At 45.9% G+C, this 22394-nt stretch overlaps 10 protein-coding genes across 10 annotated transcripts; 5 read left to right on the top strand and 5 right to left on the bottom strand.

Annotated features, from left to right (window-relative positions):
* Positions 1-525: 525 nt before the first annotated feature.
* EYB26_002625 (uncharacterized protein) lies at positions 526-2710 on the bottom strand (the record flags this gene model as incomplete). Its single annotated transcript, XM_054261930.1, has 7 exons — positions 526-742; positions 803-921; positions 1211-1843; positions 1912-2344; positions 2403-2496; positions 2570-2631; positions 2697-2710. 7 exons carry the CDS (start codon positions 2708-2710, stop codon positions 526-528), a joined length of 1572 nt encoding a protein of 523 aa, XP_054117905.1.
* A 1014-nt stretch (positions 2711-3724) lies between these two features.
* EYB26_002624 (uncharacterized protein) lies at positions 3725-4221 on the bottom strand (the record flags this gene model as incomplete). Its single annotated transcript, XM_054261929.1, has 3 exons — positions 3725-3895; positions 3937-4167; positions 4219-4221. 3 exons carry the CDS (start codon positions 4219-4221, stop codon positions 3725-3727), a joined length of 405 nt encoding a protein of 134 aa, XP_054117904.1.
* A 1560-nt stretch (positions 4222-5781) lies between these two features.
* On the top strand, positions 5782-6709 carry EYB26_002623 (uncharacterized protein; the record flags this gene model as incomplete). The annotated part of the gene is made up of 2 exons (XM_054261928.1): positions 5782-5953; positions 6015-6709. 2 exons carry the CDS (start codon positions 5782-5784, stop codon positions 6707-6709), a joined length of 867 nt encoding a protein of 288 aa, XP_054117903.1.
* Positions 6710-7428: 719 nt separating this feature from the next.
* Positions 7429-9557, bottom strand: EYB26_002622 (uncharacterized protein; the record flags this gene model as incomplete). Its single annotated transcript, XM_054261927.1, has 5 exons — positions 7429-8087; positions 8150-8583; positions 8647-9215; positions 9276-9362; positions 9423-9557. The coding sequence occupies 5 exons, from the start codon at positions 9555-9557 to the stop codon at positions 7429-7431; spliced, it is 1884 nt and encodes a 627-aa protein (XP_054117902.1).
* An 822-nt stretch (positions 9558-10379) lies between these two features.
* Positions 10380-11933, bottom strand: EYB26_002621 (uncharacterized protein; the record flags this gene model as incomplete). The annotated part of the gene is made up of 1 exon (XM_054261926.1): positions 10380-11933. One exon carries the CDS (start codon positions 11931-11933, stop codon positions 10380-10382), a length of 1554 nt encoding a protein of 517 aa, XP_054117901.1.
* A 480-nt stretch (positions 11934-12413) lies between these two features.
* Positions 12414-13550, top strand: EYB26_002620 (uncharacterized protein; the record flags this gene model as incomplete). The annotated part of the gene is made up of 2 exons (XM_054261925.1): positions 12414-12812; positions 12888-13550. 2 exons carry the CDS (start codon positions 12414-12416, stop codon positions 13548-13550), a joined length of 1062 nt encoding a protein of 353 aa, XP_054117900.1.
* A 243-nt stretch (positions 13551-13793) lies between these two features.
* Positions 13794-14351, bottom strand: EYB26_002619 (uncharacterized protein; the record flags this gene model as incomplete). Its single annotated transcript, XM_054261924.1, has 1 exon — positions 13794-14351. One exon carries the CDS (start codon positions 14349-14351, stop codon positions 13794-13796), a length of 558 nt encoding a protein of 185 aa, XP_054117899.1.
* A 1383-nt stretch (positions 14352-15734) lies between these two features.
* Positions 15735-16588, top strand: EYB26_002618 (uncharacterized protein; the record flags this gene model as incomplete). Its single annotated transcript, XM_054261923.1, has 2 exons — positions 15735-16158; positions 16257-16588. The coding sequence occupies 2 exons, from the start codon at positions 15735-15737 to the stop codon at positions 16586-16588; spliced, it is 756 nt and encodes a 251-aa protein (XP_054117898.1).
* Positions 16589-17430: 842 nt separating this feature from the next.
* EYB26_002617 (uncharacterized protein) lies at positions 17431-18816 on the top strand (the record flags this gene model as incomplete). Its single annotated transcript, XM_054261922.1, has 4 exons — positions 17431-17589; positions 17679-18008; positions 18094-18236; positions 18309-18816. The coding sequence occupies 4 exons, from the start codon at positions 17431-17433 to the stop codon at positions 18814-18816; spliced, it is 1140 nt and encodes a 379-aa protein (XP_054117897.1).
* A 1174-nt stretch (positions 18817-19990) lies between these two features.
* On the top strand, positions 19991-22036 carry EYB26_002616 (uncharacterized protein; the record flags this gene model as incomplete). The annotated part of the gene is made up of 7 exons (XM_054261921.1): positions 19991-20113; positions 20200-20270; positions 20325-20348; positions 20422-20511; positions 20572-20654; positions 20714-21114; positions 21203-22036. The coding sequence occupies 7 exons, from the start codon at positions 19991-19993 to the stop codon at positions 22034-22036; spliced, it is 1626 nt and encodes a 541-aa protein (XP_054117896.1).
* Positions 22037-22394: the final 358 nt, after the last annotated feature.

Here is a 22394-nt window from a genome sequence, read left to right as displayed (position 1 = left end):
CCGTCAGCCGCCAGCTTCAGCACGTGTGAGAGTCTAAGAGAAGGAGGGATGTTTATTGGCAGCTGGTGGGGTTCCGCATTTTTTCTTCCCCTCCTCCTCATCAGCTTATCGGCGCCAAGAGGGGTGCCTGGATGCTTATCGATGGCGCAATCGATAAGATAAGATGCTCATCAAAGCCCTAGCCCTAGCCCTAACTTCTGTTTGCTCAAGGCAGGTCTTTGCTCTGTTGAAGCAAAAAGAGTGTCCGAGCAGACTTAAGTACCACGATACGAGGACATTTGTAGGATTTAAATAAGCATCATTGCTCTCATTTCCGGCTGTACGAGTTCCACCTTCCATATGAAAGTAATTTCGCGCTGTAAATCAGCTTTCGCCCGGAAGCTGATTTGATATAACAATACATGTATGGGGAAATCTATGCCGTATGAGGACATAGATGTATACAATCTATGTGCTTCGGTATCATTATGACAAGTTTGCTAATCATACGACACTACAGTCGTCACACGATCACTGGTTGCCATCTCAGTAATGCATGCTTGCCAGCTCCCGCGAAAAGTCCTTGACCAGCTGCATCTGAATCAATTCAGCGGCCGACAGCTCAGTAATCGGGAAGCTCTGCACCATATCCGACACTTGTATCAACAACTTGAAATCCGACGCATATTTAGAATCATTGGGGTTGGAGATCATATGTCCTAGAATGGTGACAATCGAGGAAACAACATAAAATAAGATGATCCTAGGTTGCACATACTGTATCAACGGGGTGTATATTAGTCAATCAGCGAGGAGAACATACCAAAAACATTCTCTAGCAATTTTCGGCAACGCAGCCTGAAGGTACAAAAGCGAAGACCTCGCCGCCTCCACACTCAACCCCAAACTTGACGCCACGCCAATCTCTTGCATCCCGAGATCCTGTTAGATAATCCGGATATCCAGGAGCAGTCAAATGAGGCAGTCAATCAGAAGCTCTACATTATGGCCCCCAGATTTACCCCTCATGATAGATCACAAATTACGTCGACCATACACAAAATCAGCTCACCAGAATGTCTATAAGAACCCGGCTTTGGAACATCATGTAGACGGAGAGACAGAGAACAAAACAGATCAAATCTTGCTAGTCACTTCTCCCTTTCTTATACTTGTAAAATACATTCAGGGTTAGCCGGGAGTAAACCCGCCAATCCGACAGATCCCGAACCGATGATTCGCGGCACCTGTTGCTGGCACTATGGATAATAATCACGCAATGATGATATGCCAAACGAAGCATGATCGGTTGCGTGGCCAGCAACGCAGACGGGAAAAGTGTATCTTCAGAGAATGTGAGTGTTGGTCTAAATTCACGACTTAAAGATAATCGCCATTGTTCAAGGTTATCGTCTAGTTCGCGGATATGTTGCAATATTTCTGATTTGGATTTCCGTATTGCGCTCTCGGAGTAGAGGAGTTTGTAGGTTCGGGATTTGATGACTGACAGTCGAGGATCCCAGGGGTAGAGGGGAACCGTTGTGTTATCGATGACGACGTCCGGGCAGCAAATGTTGGAATTCTGCAGTTCGATATACCCCGGAGGCATGGTGAGATCGCAGTTATCGTCGTTTATTGATGGCGGCTGACCAGTTCGAAGAGCCAGCTCTTTGTCAAACGTATAGCAGAGCCAGAATAAGTTGCGTACATGGCACTCCGGTCGACTGGTATTGTATACCAAGGCTTCGCCATGGTGTGGTTCAAATGGGTTTTTATGACCACCTAGAGCGTACGCAATACGAGGAGCCATTGAGACGAACGTCGCCGCTTTTTTGTAATCGCCAGAAAAGCTTGTACCTAGAATCTTGAATATTGGTTTAATTACAATTAGCAAGAGAAGGAAACACAAGTCAGATGAAGATTGAGACTTACTACTATTGTAAGTGTTTGTAAACCGTCGATCGTGGACTCTTGAATAATATCAACTAGGTACGACTGGGCCTTTGCTACAAAAAATTCACAACTAGGTCCATGTGGAGCGTCGTCTTTTGTAAACTCAATAATCGTGATGATAGAGAGAAACGCATAAAGCGCTGCTTTGGCACTAGCCGAGCCAGTATAATCCTTTATATCCCTTGAACCATAAACCAGGTCAAGAGTCCGTTGAAAAAAGTCAAGACTAATCATCGGGAAGACCAGGAAGTGTATCGAAGAACACCACGCTCGTGCGTATTTCTCCATGGTTGATCTGTTTGGAAGTTTTGCGTCTCCGTTGGATATGTGATTTATGATTTCGGATTTTTGAGGTCGTGAATATTGCCATGGAAGAGCAAATTTTCCGAGACTATCAAGATCCATTTCCATTCTACCGGCACAAGAGGCGACTAGTTTTCTTAAGGCTGGTGATGGTAATATGAGTCCACTGGGTAAATAAGGACTGTTCGAAGACAACCTTATGTCCGTAAAGATTGGTCCAGGAAAATTTCACTTCGAAGCGGTCGGAAACGACCTTGAATTCTGCTTCAAATGTTGGTGTTATATATATATGTACACCGCAAACGCACAGCTAGTGATTCTTGATGTGACGTACCTGGTCCTCTGCCATTGCTCAAATTATGCCTTTTCAATTGTTTCTGCGAAATTGGTTTCGATCTGTGATGATCATTCGCTTTAAAAAACGATGGCCATGAGTCAAAAACTATAAACTGCATACTGACCTTTTCTTTCTCATATCTGTATGAATACGATGAAAAGTACATGATAAATCATGATGAAGGCACCAGTCACATTTTGGCAGGCGTCTATCGCAATGGATCTATTGGGTTATTAGCATTCCCATATATCCTCACAAAGCCTCGGAATACAGAGCTATCTGATTTATGATAAGATATGACTATTTTTATGATGTGGCCTCATGCGAGCCTATCTCACCTTTTTTCTATGACAGGAATCACAGGCTCGTGGCATGGGGCCGCTGTGTTTGGGCTTGGAAGCCACCGGCATGCCTAGTAATCGACCTGGGAGTGATGTTTTAGTAGACCGCCAATAAGAGCGGACTGTTGGACTGTCAAGGTGTCAATATTGATCTCATTCCAAGTGTCATGGTATTTTTCTGGTCAAAGAATCGTGTAAAAATATGGTCTGAAGTGTTGACGAGAGCGTACAACCGCCGCTGAGTCAGCGGAGGTTGTCGAATGGATGGGCGAGCTTCATCAGACTCTGCGTTGCTGATTAGCCAGAAAGATCTAAATTGAGATATGCTCCGAGTCTAGATTAGTAGATTTGAGATTTAGACGTTGACCTCAAAGCGTATTTGGATATATGGCTTCGAGGAAGAATCCTAGATTGCCTTTCAAGTTGAGACGATGACTTCAGGCAAGTGTGCGAGTCTAGTCGATGGAGGTCTTTTTACTTGAACAGTAACCGTTCTCACTGTTCACAACTTGAGATTTCTCGAAGGTAACTCCGGCAACGGTATTGGTGCTCTTTCCACCAATACCGCCAACAAACAGATCGTGGCCGCCGGAGTAGTAATATTCCTGACAATGATGTTCCTACCACCGGTGGCAGCGATACAATCATCCTGGTCGTAGACCTTGATGTTTTGGGGTGTCACAGTGTCACTGCCGGAGATGTCAAATCGATCGGTCTTGGGGCCCCGCTGGGTCATCACCACTGAGACACATTGGGCTCATCACTAGCAGAGTAATCCAAGGTGGGTCCGGAGACGGTGAGACCTTGAACCTCATTTATGTAGAAGCATTGAGTAGACCAATTCTGGGTGTTGAGGTTGGTGAGTTTGGGCGTTGTAGGAATCCTTGAGGACAATGAAGTGGTCAGGCATTTTACCAGAAGTGGCAATAGGATCAAACTCGGAATCAAGAGTGGCGCCGAAGCTTATGCACCGGATTATTATCTTAATCAAAACCAATCAGCATGTGAAAGGGTTAAACGTACAGTTGTACCGGCGAGAGTGACAGTAGCACCAGTCTGAAGGATGATGCTAAAAGGAGGGCGGAGATGTTGGACAAGAGAATATTGGTGCAAGACTTGACGGCGGATGTGACCTTGGCGGTGGTTTCGGTCGAGGTGGCGAGAGTGGTAGCTTTGATGCTCAAGGCACGGCGACTGCAGTGCTGGTAGATGCTCATGACGTGGTAGTGGTGGCACCGACAGAAGTGCTAGAGCCTATGCCGGTGTTAGACATTGATTGTTTTAAGTATCGTGGTGTAAGCTTACCATTACACTGGCAGTTGTAGTCCAGGGTCAAGATGATTTAAACAGCGTTTAGATGTTTCTGTAGTGTTTGGGCTTCAGTGAGATGTTAGTTGGAAACCGAAGAGAACAATTAATATGTGAGACAGTTACGACGAGCATACTATTGGGAATATCGGCAATCCAGCAAATTAATCACTATTATCTACTCTATTTTTTGTTCACTTCTATGGGAAAATTTCAGAAAGGTTTACCATGAACATAAATATGGCCATCCCATTATCAACTTAACGATCAGTGTCAGAGAAGCAAGTTTGGACTATGCCATGCAAGACTTCATTTCCTAGATAACGTCTCAAGTACTGGGATGTGGAAAGAAAGACAGAAAAAAAAAATCAATTGACTACGGCAGCTCCGAACTAGGAAACTACGCTTAATATCAAATAGTTATCTAGTCAATCTGTCAGAGTCGTCGGCTTGCGCGGGCGGAAGCCCGGAAATTTGCAATAGGAAGCTCTGTCTCACATAAGCCGATGATGAGTTTGACTCCCTACCCACGGCGTTCAATGGATAGGTGCAATTGACGCCATGTCACAACAAGCTAAGGACATTGGGTTAGGCTAGTCACTTTCTGTGAGTGCTGATTGACAATTGCTCTCTTTTTCCAGTGTGAATCCTTCCGGAGACTGCATTTGTCGTGGACAAGTAGTTACCCGCATAACTAACATGGCAAAAGTTGTTAAAACCTCGACAGTTTCAACAGACTCAACATGGTGCTGAAGAAACTGCGCGATTCATGAACGAAGAAAGAGCTTGTCTTATTGGTCATAATTGCGCACTTAAAAGTTCATAACAGGGCCCTGACTAGCGAGTCCTGATTTCTCACATTGGAAAGCTATTCTAGTATTAAAGTTTTCTCCTATTTTTGGCAACTTTGCAGCTGAATGGCTTCCAAACCTGCAAGTTGCAACATACGACAAGGATTTTAGCTGATCAATAGGAGAACAGCAAATTTCAACTAGTTACAATTATGGTTAGAACTACTCCATAATTCTAATTTAATCATGAGAATTACTACCAGTCAAACACATACTAAAAGTACACAGCAGAGTCCTTCGTAAGCAGTTTCAGGCTTTCAGCCCGTCCTCTAACCTCCACGCGTGAGCCAACCAGCTCACGCTGTCCGGAGCCAAGCTTGGATAGTGCTATGCCTAAAGACGAGACGTGGAGCTCACCCATGCGCTAGGATGATAAGTGACGGATTAGCTTCAAACTAGCTTGAATATAGTGGACTTTGAACGGCTCCCATGTTGGCATAACCAAGTCAAGTGTGTTTATGGGACTAGAATGAGAAGGATTTTTGATGGCGTTGCATTGAGCGTGTTGCTGGCATATACGTATAAACCCTAGTATCGTTGATCGAGTCCCCAGAAGGACTTTTCCACCTTCAATAATTTTGCTGCTTCACCAATTTCATGTGCATATTTACACAGTTTGCAATACACACATATTATACGCTATGTATTGTTGACACACGAAAGGAATACTACTTGATTATTAAGAGAGCAAAAAAAATCCGAGATCGTCATGTCCCAAACCGTCACAGATTGCTCAGCTGGCACCTGGTACAGCTTTAACAACACTAATTTGAATATTGGCCAGACTGTCCAGGTCCAATTCGGAGCTTTTGATGAGGGAAAGACTGCTTTGAATATCTATCTTACAAGACCTGGTGGAAGTCTAGTACAATCGCTCGTCCGTATGTAAAGAAAGATTGACCATCGCGATATTGCAAGAAGGACTGACATTTAATCTCTCAGTGAATGCTGGTTTCAACCGAAACAGCAATGTATATCGCCTCTATAATTCTTCATCAACATGTGAACTGGAACAACTTAATTTGACGATTCCGAATGATGCTGGTGTAGCCACCAACGACGTCCAAACCTTTCAGTTCGGTATTTTCAACGCTTCAGTTCCTCTAAGCCAGAACGGAATCGCCCTTTCCGGCTTTTTGGCTTGGTCGCCCGATTTCCAGGTCTGGAACAACGTTACTACAACCACATCAGCAGCCCCAACCACGTCCACAACATCCATAACATCCACAACGGCTACGGCAGCCCCGAGTGCGACAACAACACCGGCTTCCAATAACAATAGCTCGGGGGGGTTATCATCCGGAGCAAAGGCTGGAATAGGCATTGGCGCCGCTTTGGGAGGTGTCTTGCTCGCTGTTCTGATCGTCGGCGCATGGCTATGGAATCGTAGGAAACAGAGAGGGGCGGCGGCGGGACAACCCGATGCACCACCGATGGAATCATTCACAAAACCACCGGGACCTGAAAGCGACGCGAGGGGACAGGGTTTTGCGGCAAACACACAGAATCAGGGCTTGCACGAACTACCACCTGCTGTTAATTCGCAGACAGATGAGAAGGGATACTACCAGTCGGTTCCCCAACAGCCTGCGGTACACGAGATGCCCTCCAACCATCAAGCATATGAAATGGCATGATCCCAACGTTCAGCACTTTAGACTGATTATGAGTTATGGGGATCAGGATTCATGATTCTTGGAGCTATGTCAATTTTTTGACGTCGTATGGTGATTTTTTTTAGTTTCTATCTTCGTTATTTAGCAGCATATGTAATAATAGGTTATCACGTACATAGATATATCACCGAGCATTTTTGAGCATCTTTTAGCATTTGCTACACAGTTCCTGCTTCTCTTTTTATCCCCCCTCACGTACCGTAGTTTATTCCTTCCTCGAATGTGTGTCCACTTCGAAATCGAGCCTACATTTCAGTCGTACCATCTCCGTCTACGACCGCGATGTTAAGGTATTCTCCTATCAGATGATCTTGATGGATCGCAATCAGTCTCCCCTGCTGTTGTACAACGGATGGATATCCGCCACGAAAAGCCCAATGTTAGAGAAGAGAAATTTGTGGGAATTCGAACAGTACATGGTTGAAAATCCCGTACTTACATAGCCGGAACATACGAACATAGCTCGGTAGTGTCGAAGGATGTCTCGATGGAAGGGAACTGGTTAGTTTCACGGAGAAGAACGTCTTTCATGTGAGAGACAAGCCGCAGCAGACTCTTGGAATAGTAATAGATACATATGATTATATTGAAATTTCATGACAGCTACATAGTCGTCCGAAGAATAAACGAATGACAGATCTTCAATTATGCCTACACATAGAAAATATTCTATAGTAGTCCTACTTCATCCTCCTCTTAGCCAACTCAGCAGTTTTGGTCTCGATCTCCTCTCTCAAGTTCTCGTTGGTCATCAAAGCGTTGAGAATGCTCTTAGCCGGACTGCCTTCGCAGCTGTCACCGTGCGCTCCATGGGCAACATCGGTCTCGACATCATCCCTCTTGAAGTGGACACCCGGAGAGACAGTAACGCAGTTATACTGCGCCTGGGCAGCACGCAATTGGCAGATATCTTGCGTTGCACAGGTACCTGTGCATGAACTCAGATCATAGCCTCGAGTCTTGCGAACATGATACTCATCAAAGGCAGTCTGGTTAGAGCTGAACACTTCCGTCAGCTTGTGCCAGAAAGCCGGTGTCAGTTCTGCAGAAGCATCCGTAAGTGGCGGCGTCACCAATGGACCATAGGCCTCCTTGACGCTGTAGTATTTCGTCCATGTTGGGCCGGCGGTTTGATAGCTCGGGTCTGACATGTCGGCGATGTAGGTTGTGATGTCGAGAACGGCGAAAGTATCGGGGTCAACTGAATACACGCGGAAGGCGGGCATGCCACTGGTTGGTGTCAAGGCAGGGGCGATATAGGAGACTTCGACGGCGTTGGCGGCAGACTGAGCAGTGTAATCGGTGTAGCTAATCTGAAACTGGTCTTTGTGTGTATGGCCTAGAATTTTGTCAGCTTTATAATGCACCATCAATACTGACAAAGGTGGTGAGGGGACTTACCGAAGAAAAGAGCAGCAATAGTAGCAGCATAGCGATTTACAATCTGATCAAAGTAGTTTGATCCATCATGGAAAGTATCCCCGGACCCCATCGGCATATGACCAATGATGTAGGCACGTTGCCCAGCATCTTCAGCAGCTTGAAGCTCATTCACTAACCAGGCGAGCTGACCGCTAGGATCTGTCTCCATTTTAGCTTCGTAGAGCCAAAAGTTCTGTTTGTAGTACATGTTTGTGTTGATTGAGATGATGCGCAGATTGCTTCCGGGGTGGACGACGGAGTATGAGCCGGGGTTTTTGTCAGCTGTTGCGGATGCCGCTGAGCCTATCCATGTTTGCCAGAGGCTTGAGAGGGTATCGTAGACCCATTGGCTGCTGATTGTTGTAACAACAGCTGCAGGAGGGAAGGAGTTCACAGGAGCGACGTCGTGGTTTCTTTCTTCCATTAGTTTTGACCGACTGAAGATTTGATGCAAGAAATGGATAGAAAAGACTCACCCAACAGTACCATAGACTTTACCCAACGCTGTCATCTTCGAATACGCGCTCTGAAGGTCATTGGTAACCTCGGTCTCGTTGACTAGCCACACGGCACCCTCAACGACATCACCAGTGAACAAAGTGAAAGCGGCGTTAGGCGCAATCTCCTGAATAGCAGCGTACATGCTCTCCTCAAGCGAGGCTGGAGAGTCGCATGCGTGGTTTCCAAAAGGCCCAGCGGGATAAGAAGTATTTCCCGGGGCATCTGCACTAGTATATGGCCGGCAGCAGATATTCTTTGTGCAGTTGTAATTGGCTCCAGTCTCATAGGAGAGATCGACGTGAATGTCACTGTAATGCACAACTTCAATAGGAGTCTTGCCGCTGACAGCAGGTCGGCTAGTTGCTGGTTTGGGTGACGGGAATGGCACGTTGTAGGTGGTTACCGAGGGGAAGGGACAAAGTCCGAACACAGTGTTACAAAAGAGTTGAGCAGTGTGAGATCCAACGGTCATTTGACGTAGGTCGTGAGCCAGAATGGGCCCTTCGAGGCCGATTGCGCCTCTGCATACGTCTGGATCTTCAACCTAGAGGCATATTAGACTTACTTTCCTTGTGTAGAGGGCCTGGGTTTAGTAATAACTTACACCGGCCTTGATACACACGTCAGTGATGACACTGGTAAACTGAGCATTGCCCAGATGTGCCAGCCCCTGAAGAGTAATCAGAAGAGTCTAGAGATACTTATGGTCAGTTCTATGTATATGAACAAGAAAAGGGGGAATAATTCCCACCTGGCAACCTGAACATGTCGTAGTATTCTCAATCTGACTCCAGATTGAAGAAGCTGCATCTCTCTTGACGGGCACTGAAGCGCTGGCAAGCACAGCCAGCGCCGACCCGGCACTCAATAAAGACGCGATGTGCATGGTGCTGATGGAAATTCGATCGCAATTCAAACTACAGACAGTCCATAAGACATCCTGACTATGGCATGGAAATTATTCAGGTTTAAATACCCAAAATGCAACGATAGGTGCGGGGGTGCCCCTATCCATTTGCCCAGGTCGCCGTTCATGCTGCATCAATAATTAGGGCTATGTGTTGCACGTGTATCCCATCCATGCTTTAACTTTTTCCTCAGTGTTACTCTATTATATTAGAAGAATTTAAACATGGCTATATTGAGTGTGGAAAACATGGTTTACTTTATCATTTTGCCTTTTGATATTTGCTGTACTTCATATAATCAAGCCCACGTCACCCAGGCACGTTGTCGACTGCTTCGTCATGTGTGCTGGACAGGAGTATTCTACAGACCCATAAACTATGCACCTTATTGCTCCGTTCTAGCTCATTTGAGAGGTGGTTTCCGAAGCTATCTTGTCTTAGCGTTTTGCCACCAATCATTGATCAGTTTGTGGTGGAGGGCAAGGGAAAAAGCTCTATAAGTGATTCGTACTATAGGTGATAAGGTTACGCAGTTTATTAAGTTTATCGCTGTTCGGCATGAGATTACGTCGTTTTGTTTATACAATCTATTTTATGATCGCCGAATCAGAAATTGTCAAGTGCAGGAATTTCCTCAGATCATCCGTAGAGAAAGAAATTAATTAATTCGTTAATGGTAACCCATTAGCCGATTCGTTAATACTCGAGTAGATTCGAGAATGAGCTGAAAATCAACCACAAATTACTAGTACAAAATAGGATCAGGTATGGAATAAATATTACATACAGGGATCGGCACATCATGCTGGCTTCCACTCGTAATGATGCGGTCCCTTCTTAACAGGCCCGGGATCTTCGCCCGGCTTGCACGGCTTGTTGAATGCATGGGCTCCGAAGTAGTCCATCTCTGCTTCCATAAATTGTGTAGGCAAATTGGTGCTACCTTCGTACTTTAGATACTCTAGCGACGCGGACAGCGAAGGCATACACGCATCGAATTCAGTGCCACGGAGAACAACTTCTTTCAAAGGCTCGAAGTTGTCGCGAAGATCTCGCGACACCTCATCGATCAGCTTGATGTTCATGATCTGAACATCCTGCGCGAGTATGGGCTGCAACATATCGGCGATAGCTTCGGACTGTATGATGCAGCCCGCCCGCCAGATCTGAATGCATTTTCCAAGATCGACGCCCCAACCCTCATCGGCAGAGGCTCGCGCGATGAGTTCGAGACCTTGACAGTAGGAACATAGGAACGAAGCGTACACAGCGCGGCGTAACTTCTCGAGGAAATCCTTCTTGTCCTGGACGTCCATTCGTTTCGGCGCCGGCAGGTCAAGCTTCTTAGCGACGCGGACTCGCTGATTCCTGTTCCCACTAGCAATACGCATGTAATGCGCTGTCGCTAAACTCGGGCTCGAAACGTGTCGAAGTGCAGTCTCCATGATTGACCATAGTGGGGTTCCTTCTGTATTATCGTCGTCTTGAACTACCTTGTCAAGAACATCGTCTAGTACATATCCTCCGGCTGGATCCACTCCCTCACCCCTACCATCTCCACGTGCGGATTTCTTTCTATGGCAAATGTCGACCCCGATATTGAGAAGAAAGGTGTTTCTCAATTCGCCGTGGCTGGACCATTCTTTGAACACATCTCCAATCTCATCGAAGCTCATACCGAGGCCTTTGTGCATCATATCCCATGCCTCACACGTGGTCGATAACAGGCCGCCTTCGATACCATTGTGACACATTTTCACATAATGGCCGGACCCGCGGGGTCCAATATAGGTCACGCACGGCTTTCCGGTCTTTTTGTCTTTGGCGGAATAGAGTTCCAAAAAGGGCAGCACTTGTTCAACGGCCTGTTTGTCGCCTCCAGGAGACAGACTTGGACCGCGGCGAGCAGATTGGTACCCGCCGGATACCCCCATACCAATCCAACTGACTCCCAGAGGCTTGAGTTCATGCTGGCGTCGCTCGGTGCGCCGATAGTACTCATTCCCACCATCTAGAATAATATCACCACTTTTCAATTTTCCCTTGATCTGATGTAGCACAGAATCCGCCGGGTCTCCATGCGTGATGGAAAAGATGAGTAGCTTTCGCTCAGCCTTGCCTTCCAGGCTGCTCATAAATTCATCGATCTTTTTGTACCCGGTAATCTTTCCCTGGAGTTGCTCTTTTGAATTCTCAACATTTCTCAACAGTTTATCGATGTTCTTCCCCGCGACGTCCCAGACAGATACATCCAGTCCCAATTCGGAGAATGCGAAGGCCATCATAGAGCCCATGCTCCCGGCACCGACAACGCCTATTACCTTCCATTCTTGGATGGGGTCTGCATGTGTCATTTTGTGCGGACGTGGTTGATAATTGATCCAGAGGATTTGATATTCTACTGTCTGGAGTAGCGACTAACTGAGTTTTAGGAATGAATACTCAGAAATTTGTACGGCGGGTATCTTGTCCGGCCGGATATATATATATATCTCGCCACGACAGAATCATTACGTCATTCTCTCCCTGGGAACAAAACACATCCTATCAAGTACGATAGAGGACTATGTACCTAGGCAGTTCTCTGTAATCAGATCATTATTATTGAATCCTACAGAAAAAGCTGTCTGGGAAATAATCGTTCATTCTGATCGGAAAATATAGAGCAGTAAATAGTTAGAGCATGATGTGTGGATTACATCACTGCCTGGATAAGCAGAGAGCTCACTTCATTCTCGCCTCAGTAAATTTTTACATTTTGTAAACATTGACCATCATTCTTATTGAATTGAACTTTGAGGCTTGTGAAAGCGCTAAAAAAAAGGGATTCAAAAATGGTCAAATCGTCACAAATAACCCTGAGCTCTCTGCGAAAGATTCCTCTCTCCTATGCCAGCTGCTCCATTGGAAAAGTCACCGACTCACTCACGCAAAGACTCGAGGCGATCACAAATGCAGGATTCACGGCAATTGAGCTGTCCTTTCCGGACATCAAGCAATACGCCGAACAGCTTCTGGATAAGAAGGTCGGTCCGGACGATTACTCGGACCTGTGCAGGGCGGCGCAAGAAATTGGGAAACTGTGTCAGCAGTTGAATCTCAAGATTATGATGCTGCAGCCCTTTGCAAATTTTGAGGGATGGCCGAAGGGTTCCGCGGAAAGAGAGGAGGCATTCTCGCGAGCTAAGCACTGGATTGAGTTGATGAAAGCTTGTGGAACGGATTTGTTGCAGGTATTTATTTTAGCCTACTTAGACAAATCGAGCGAGGTTAATTGTTCATATTTGACAATTTCTTTTTAATTTCAGGTCGGATCAACGGACAGCCCGGAAGAAGATAAAATTACAACTGATCGCAATGAAATCGTGGAAGACCTGCAAGAACTCGCAGACATGCTGGCCAAGGCAAACTTCCGCATGGCGTACGAAAACTGGTGCTGGTCTACACATGCGCCAACATGGAAGGCTGTATGGGAGATTGTCCAACGGATTGACCGACCAAACGTCGGATTATGTCTCGACACTTTCCAGACAGCAGGCAGCGAGTGGGCTGATCCTACAACGACTTCGGGACTGATTGAAGAAATACCCAAACCAGAACTCGAAAAGCGATGGAGAGAGAGTATGGAGGAATTAGCGTCCTCAATTCCAGCCGAAAAGATCTATCTGCTGCAGATATCGGATGCTTATAAGCCAAAGACCCCCATTGAAAGGAAGATCAAGAATGACTTGCTACCCCGAGGACAATGGAGTCATGACTTCCGCCCGATGCCGTATGACGGTGGTTATTTGCCGATAGAAGATGTGGCCAAGGCAGTTTTGAGAACGGGGTTTAGAGGCTACTTTTCGATGGAAGTATTTGATAGTGGTCCAGACGGTACGGAGAAAGAATATAATGTGGGCAAATTTGCAAAGAGTGCCATGGAGAATATGCAAAGACTTTTCAAGAATGTTGCTGACACGAGCGCTTAGCTGGTAACTCTTGAAGAAATGTATTCTACTACATATACCTAGGTAGACTTGGACCCATGATTAGGTATGCAGCACTGAAAAGCATCCATTATCATAGAATACATGCCCCCGGCTCTCCTAAACCGTTTAACAAACAATTCCAATATGAGTCCTGCATTCAAACGAGGGATATAAGCGAACTACAAATTATATAGCAGAAAATGGCCAATCGTTAAACAAGAGCAAGTTCGATCAGCATATATCTCAAGCACCCAATCTCTGCAGCCACTCCTCGGCTCCCAAAACGTCTCCTCTCTTGCTGAAGATATTATCAAGTAGTGTATTATGCAAATTCTCATCAGCATCAGCACACAAATCCTTGAGCACCACAATTTTGAAATCCTTATCCGCTGCTTCACACACAGTTGAGAGCACCACACCACCAGTGCTGATGCCCGTCAACACCAAAGTCTCAACCCCTAGACCCATCAACACAAGATCCAGCCCACTGCCAGTAAAAGCACTAACGCGCTTCTTCTCTATAAGAATGTCGCCCTCCTTCGGGACAATGGCTGGGTCGATTTGAGTCTCTGGCGAGCCGCTTACGTATAAGTTCTTCTGTGCAGCGACGCTAAAGGTAGCGTTTGAAGCCGAAACCTCGGGGTGGCCAGGACGGAAGGCAACTATCACGTAGATTACGTTAACGTGAGGACGCGCAGCGTCAATTGTTTGTGCGAGGCGTTGGAGATGATTGGGGGACAGCGGCATGCGAGAGACTATGCCGGCCTGGTAGTCCATCACGAGTAGGGCGATTTTACTCATTTTTGGCGGTTGCCAGGATGCAAGTATAGGAGGATTTGTCTTCAAAATGAATCGTTAGCATTAAAATGTGATTGAACCATGCAGAATGAACTTGAATCGCGATTTAAAAGTCGTCAACTGTGCCCTGAACCGGCATACAGAGTAGCCGGTACCGGATGCGCTGGAGTTTTCGACGTTTGGAACTCAGCAGTTGGGCCAAACTGCTTGTATCTAGATCTGTCTGTGTCAGTATCGCTGTCTAAAGTAGTATCGAATTGAAGCAAAGAATAGAAAGCTGTTCATTCTATTATGAATCAGGTGCCATGGTGTGCCATGATGTTACTGACTGTGCTCAAAGCTCTAGCTAGAATATACATACCATACAAACGCGGAGACTTTTTGATATATGCCCACGTGTGTGTGGCTGAGTATTTTTAATCGCAAACCAGTAAGTCTTCAAGAATTCTATATTGATCGAGGAGTCAAGAGTTGGATGCGTTGTTGATTGGGTAAAAGTCTGCTAAGAGTAGTTACTCGTTAATGCTACGCTCTATGTAGTACGTACTTTTTCAATATTGTATCAGATATTAATGTAAAACTAACTCTGTTGGAACGGTTGCCGCAATTTAACCACAAACACCTACCATTAATTATTATTACTTTTTTGTTTCTTTTTTTCTTTCTCTTTCGGTTTTATTATTAACTGCGTCAAATTTCATTCAAGAGTTTCCATTGGCGGTCCATTTGGTCCAGGCCAAAACGGATATTGCTGAATTCCCAGATCTGGGTATCCTTGAACTAGTCAACTAACTAGGGTCTAGGCGTTGCGGAATACCGGTACTCAGGTAGGATTAGTTCGTCGTAGTGTAGTATGATAAGTTAGCCATAGGATTTAAACCCATGCCCTGGAACAGAAATATCCTGTACGTACTACATAGTAGATTCCATATGGGGCAGCCGCGGGAAGCGCTAACCACCACAGCCCGTCCATCTACGTAATAATAATTATTAACTAGTTATATGAATATAGCCCAGACGGGTCTCTCGATAAACTTACTACATAGTACATACAATAGACTCGGGACTATGGTGGGGATGGCTGTCGTAGCCTATACTCCGCAGCTGCTCGGCATGGATTAATCAATCGTATGTAGTAGACTTGATTAACACACATGGGTATCCTACTACGTATATGGCATGCCATACGGAGTATAGTACGATACGTTCCGTATCGTTCATTTTAGTGTGTGAATTTTCCTGACACATGTTGTTTAGAAATATTTCGCCCAGCTACTAACTTGGTTCTACTAGCCAACAATCTAAATCACAAGGCCCGTTGCGACCTTCCGCTATAGAGAAACATCAATAGACGCAGGGAAAAGAAAAAGAGAGAAAAAAAAAAACATGTCGTTCAGCATTGAAATTGCCAAGGATGAGGACTTGCATGAGTTGATGGGAGTCTTATGGACATGCTTCGAAAACCCACATCAAGGGATTCTGCGTCTCTTCTTCCCCATTCTCAATGATGACCGAGAAGGCAGTCTGCGTGCGGCCAGTGATGGCCAACGCGAGGAATACAAAGAAGCGTACCCCGAATTGATCTGGCTGAAAGTGATTGACGACGAGACGGGCAAGATTATTGCCGGCGCAAAATGGTACTTTTATGAACGCAATCCATTTGCCGCAAAACCCGGGGATCCTCACGGCCATGATCCTTTGACTGAAGAGGCCGTTTGGTATCCTGAGGGAGTTGCGAGACAATTCGCTACGTCGGCGATGCATGCTTTCGAAAAGCCGAGGGTTGTAATGGGTCAACGGCCTCACTCATGTATGTAATCCGTCCAGGACTATTTTACTTTCATATTACAGTTTATGGTTCGGGTGATGTTCGTGCTGACGATGCCAATTTTTACTTACTTTTCACAGTTCTCAACATTATATTTACCCTTCCTGAACACCAGCGGAAAGGAATAGGACGAGCAATCCTTGGCTGGGGACTTGCAAAAGCCGACAAACTTGGCCTCGAGTCATGGCTTGATGGCTCCGTCTTTGGATTTCCGTTATACCAAAGCGTTGGTTTCCTGACATATGGATCCAACAACGTTAGTGTCAAAATGCCCGACGATTACTCCGAGCAACAGCAAGCTGAATGGGAACACTACAAGAAGATAATCTTGCCAATTGAGCATGCTGTGATGTGGAGGCCAACAGGAGGAAAATTTGTTATTGGTGAGACAGTCACGCCATGGCTCCATTGAAAAGAAGAAAAAAAAAAAAAAAAAACTTCTTTTCCCCGGCATCTCGTGTTTGTTGATTGTTGTCTGCGGAAGCATGTACGGAGTGCTCGTTCGTTCCCTAGGGCAAGCCATGCTTTTCGATCTTGACGTTAATTGAGCCGGAAGAGGCCTTCTACGATGCGTAGTAAGAAACTTTAAAAATAATTAAATAAATAAAAAAGCAAAAATGAGATAACCAGGGTTATTCCGATACGCGGATTCCCAGCTGTGCCAATAATCAACCAAGGCTTGGTGGATTCCGGAAGAAGATAGGACTGAAAATAATTGCTTTTTCCGCTCGTTACATCTGCGCCGGAACATACACAGTATGATAAGACCAACATTCGTATCGCCATGGAACAGGGGGTCTCAAGGATTACTAGGATTACTAGCCATGCCATGGAAGACCCTAGTAATGGCGTAGAATATCATTGGGCCTTGCGGGACCCTTAGTGAAGAAGCGGCACATACGTAGTACGCTACGTATGTACGTAGGAAATTGTGATACACAGCAACTCAGCGGGCGAAAACCTGCTGCTCTACTGTAGTACTTACATAGTACGTAGTAACATAAATCCTCCTACCGGGTAGGTATAGGCAATTAATTCAAGAGCTAAAACAGGCTGGTGTTTTGATTGCGAAAAAGAAAAAAAGAAGAAAAAAAAGGGGTGCTGTATGCTCGTATGTGCCTGTATACTTCACATCATTTCCTAGTCGGTTCTACTCTCTAGGTTTATTACTACGAACTAACTAACTATCGTTGATGAACAAGGACGCAAAATCAATATCGTCGGTATCAACGGAAGATTTGGGCCTGAGCGACGATGTCTAGGTTTACCGGTGATACCTGGTTGCCTGCGATAAATGTCATCTGCTGGTTTCTTCTGGTTATCGCAATCCTAGGGATTCTAACAAGAATCGCAACGAAGTTCTGGATATACCGTAAGCTCACAAAAGATGACTATGTGATTATACTCTCCACTGTCAGTAGGGCCACCGCTTACAACAAAACTCCGCTTTATCCCTCTATATATCAAAGAGGATTTTACTAAAATTTTCACCACAAATCAAGGTATTCGATATCGCCCAAGTAATCGCGACTTCGACCGCTACAGCGAACGGATATGGCGAACATATCGCGACCTTGAGCGATGACAAGGTAACGGGTATCATGAAGAGCCAGTACGCCGCTGGGATCTTGAGTATCGTCAGTCTTGCAAGTTCAAAGATATCCTATGTCATGTTCGTTCGGAGCATCACTGTGGTTCCTCTGGATCGCAAAATTGCGCAGGTTTTCATTATCCTCTTGTCGGTATGGGGACTTGTGTCTGTAATCACAGTTGCCTTTCAGTGCCAACCACTGCCGACTTGGGATTATCTGGCGGGCAAATGCTATGATCGAGTGAGTTTCTCGCTAAACCTTAATGTCCAATGCTATTACTATTACCAGGAGACGATAGAAAGTGCGTTACTAATGATTGCGTTAGCAAACATGGCAAAATTTCTTTGGCATATCTAACATCATCACCGAGATTGTCATCATATCACAAACTTTGATAATCATCGCCCGGATCCAAACGAGGCTGGAAAGGAAGCTGAAAATTGGTTTCGTATTCGGTCTACGAGTGTTGTAAGTTCTCTTTCCATATTGTATATGAGAACTCTTTTTTTTTTATTGATTTATGCAATTTGTTACTTTTAGTGTTGTGGCCGCTGCGATCGCTCAGATAGTCGTCATAAACAAAACCTTCCACGATCCCGATGTCACCTACGCAACCTGGTCGGTCTCGGTTACAAACCAGCTCATTTTGTGTTCGAGCATCATAACCGCCTGCTCGGCGCAGTTGAAACCTTTCCTAGACAGCTTGCGATCCAGCGGTATGCGCCTCGACGCGCTCACTGGAAGCTATCACTACAAGTCGCAAAGATATTACGGCCATGGTTCAAATCACAACCGATCCGCAACCTACAACTCCAAAGCTGCTGCCTCCAAACAACGCTCGATCAACCTGCGCAGTCTCACTGGAAGAAGTGCACATGCAGAAAATGAGCTAGGAGTAACCAGCGAAGCTTACGTCTCTGCATCAAGGCCCGCACCAGATTGGGACCAGGCCAGTGCGACAAGCCAGTCCCAGATCATTCGAGAAGTGAGGACATTTGCAGTCACTGAAGAGCGCCGTCGCTCATCTGATGCCGATGAGGTCTTGTAATTTACGATAGATTGTTTACGCAGGTTTATGGATAGGAGAATTGATTGTATGCATAGGAAATATAGACTTTGTAATATCTCCGCGCGGTACGGAGTATAACTTAGAATTTTTTGATATGTAGTTAGTGATCTTTCCAGCCCCTGCTGAGGCGAAGCCCTAACTCATCAAAGATCCGGTTTCCGCGGCCACTACCTAGCCCACCAAATAACCGACGCACGAACTGTAGCCTGTAGGATCGGTACTCACACATGAAGAAGCGGGGTTTCTGTCTCACATCGTACGTTTGGAGAGAGTGGGAAATGATTAGTTCCAGGGTACCGAGTACAGAGTACGACTATTTTCTCAGGGGAAAGCTAAAAAGTGCTGGGGTTCTACCGGAACGGCATTTAGGCATGCAGCATGCTCCTGTGGCTGGCCACCAAAATGAACTACGGTGTAGTACGAGTACGAGTCAAGTCTCATATGGGGTCCTTGCATATCGGAAGCCGGTATACAGAGTACGGAGTTCTAGATTAATATTTCAAATACATACTCTGCAGTAGTTGCAGTAGTGGTCGCTTGGCGGGGGCCACGACTGCAACCAAGACTTAGTTGTTGGTAGTATCGTCCAGGGTAGCCATCCCACCCTTGTAACCAAGTGATATTAACAGATGTAGTAAATTCCATTACAAGGTAATTCCCCTCTACGTAATACGCACTCAAGTTTCTGTAGTATGTGCTCTGTGTCTCAGAGTCTCATCCTGTCTTCGTCGATATCCATGGATACGTAGTAGTAGTCGTAGTGCTTGAAATAACAAGCCAAGTAGCAAGCGTCAGCTATCCATGAGAAATCTTGCTCGCAACCTTTCCTCTGGGAGAAAAGTTACCTAACCACTAGGAGTTGTTATAATGCCATGAATCCGCTAGTTGCTTTCTACCGCAATCTATATCAACGCGGCGCTCTTCTAGAGCCGGCGATTTTCAACTCCCCCCTGTCACAACAGTTAACAGGCCCTTGTCATTTAGTGTTGCACGTTTTTGATGCAAGTCACCCCTTTCTTTTCTTTCTGTCCCAATTCGTAGACCTTTTTATCTTCTCGTCTAACATCACACTCTTTTTTTTTTTTTTTTTTTTTTTTTTTTTTCTTGTTCCGTTTCTCGTCTTCAATTATCGCACTGAACTCGCAAAGACGCAATGGCGCAGAGCGAGACTCTCAAAATGAGCAACATGGCTTCGAGAGAAGTCGAGGGCACCACCTCTAGCAAACAGCGCGATGAGGTAGATTTGGCACGTTTGGGCAAGCGCAGTGTTTTGAAGGTATGATATTTTTTTTTTTTTTTTTTGTTTTAAAAAAAAAAGTACTACAAAAAGTTCCATGTCGCGAAAGCTCATTCCCAAAAAAGCGCAGTTTCGGTTTTATGGCCGTTCTCGGTTTTAGTACTACCATCTTGATTACATGGGAGGGTCTCTTCACGTAAGTTAGACATAGAAAAACAATATTGTTGGTCTTGAACTAATGAATTTCCAGGACGTTCTTGCAGCCGCTTCAAAAGTACGTGACATGACAATTCTTCCAACAAGTGCGCGGGCTTGTTCCTGAAATTGGTGTTTTAACGATTTGGCAGTGGCGGTCCTGCGGGTACAGTGTATGGATATCTCTTCGTCTGGGCAGGAACTGCAGCGATCTTCGCTATGCTTTCTGAGATGGTCTCCATGTAGGTCGTTTCCATGTCGCATTCGACACAAATGCTGCAAATATTGATTGACAAATACAGGGCTCCAACCTCTGGTGGCCAATACCATTGGTGTTCCATGCTTTCGTCTCCAAAAGCAATGAAATTCTCAAGCTACATTACTGGTATGATGAAGTAGACTCTCCAGATGCAGCTTGCGCGGTAATGATTGACTCGGTAACAGGTTGGCTCACGGTTGTCGGGTGGCAGGCTACATTTGCGACAGCCTGTTATATTAGTGGAACCCTCATCCAAGGTCTCATCATATTGGCGAATCCTTCTTATGTACCTCAGGCATGGCATTCAACCCTGCTTTATTGGTCTGTGGTGGCATTCGGACTTTTTGTCAACACCGTGGGAGGTGCGAGTCTCCTAGCGAAGTTTGAAGGCCTAATTCTCGTTCTACACGTCATCGGATTTTTCGCCGTCCTCATTCCATTGGTATACATGTCCGAGCACGCCACTGCCCAAGATGTCTTTGAGGTATGGGTCAACGACGGTGGCTGGGAGACGCAGGGGGTTTCCTTCTTTGTCGGGCTCATTGGTGTTGTATTTGCATTCGCTGGAGGAGACGCCGCGGTACACGTAAGTTTTGACCACGTCTTTCCCCTTTTGGCTATTGATTATGCCTTGCGCGGTGTTTTGAAAGTCAGACCCTAATGATGTCCAACAGATGGCCGAGGAGACTCAAAACGCACCAAAGATCGTTCCTATCTCCATCATGTTCAGCGTCGTCCTCAACGGTGTTCTAGGCTTCGCCATGCTACTAGCCTCTCTTTTCTGCCTTGGCAATCTCGACGATGCTATCGCCTCCCCAACAGGATACCCGTTTATGGCAATCTTCCTACAAGCGACAGGCTCAGTTGCTGGCGCTACGACAATGGCATCTATTGTCGGCGTCATGGCCATCTGTGCTACTACCGGCATGCTTGCCACGGCTTCGCGCATGTTCTGGGCATTCTCACGCGATCGCGGCGTTCCCGGATGGCGCCTTTGGAGCCAGGTATCCCCACGTGCCGGTGTTCCTGTCAACGCTGTTATTTTTACAGCTACAGTCTCAACCCTGCTCGGTTTGATCCCGCTCGGCTCCCCCGTCGCCTTCAATGACCTCACTTCGATGTCTACCTCTGGTCTGTATTTGTCGTACATGGTCTGTTGCATCCTTTTACTGTACCGTCGCTGCACCGGGGGTATCCTCGATCCCAGCGAAGCCAACAATACGGATATCTCGCCCGCGGAAGCTGCATGGATTGTAAACACGGCGGGTGCAAAGCTTGTATGGGGTCCCTTCCACGTCAAGGGTATTTTCGGCATTGTTGTCAATGTATTTGCCATTGTCTACATGTTGATCACGGTGTTCTTCAGCTTCTGGCCACCGACGGCCGAGGTCACCGTGGCGACAATGAACTACAGCGCAGTCGGTACCGTTGGAACAATGGCCTTGAGTCTGTTGTATTATTATTTCCGGGCCCGGCATGTTTACACGGGACCTATTGTGGAGATTTGAACTTTCGAAATAATTTTGGATCCCCGCTGGTGATCTTGTAGATGCTGAGAATCTGAAATTTGAGATTACCGGCCGCCTTTGCGGACCGCTTGTCATACCTAATTCTAGTGCCAATCGATTCCTTGCATAGTTTTTAGTAACTGGCAGTACGTGGTATGGTAACCAGCCAATAATCTGGCCCTAGATATCCAAGCTGTAAGTAACTACGGTTGGATACCGAGATCTCTAACATGTATTGCTTGACACATCATCTCCTGTTGCATGTGGAGCCTCATATAAACTTCTGAAAGCCCAGTCAAGACAAAATATTGACCTTTTATACTATAGTCCATTGATGGTAGGTAATTATTAAGTTAAT

Source organism: Talaromyces marneffei, chromosome 2 (assembly GCF_009556855.1).
Source record: "Talaromyces marneffei chromosome 2, complete sequence".
In the NCBI taxonomy this organism is placed as follows: Eukaryota; Fungi; Ascomycota; class Eurotiomycetes; order Eurotiales; family Trichocomaceae; genus Talaromyces; species Talaromyces marneffei.
This window is presented reverse-complemented; position numbering and strand designations above follow the sequence as displayed.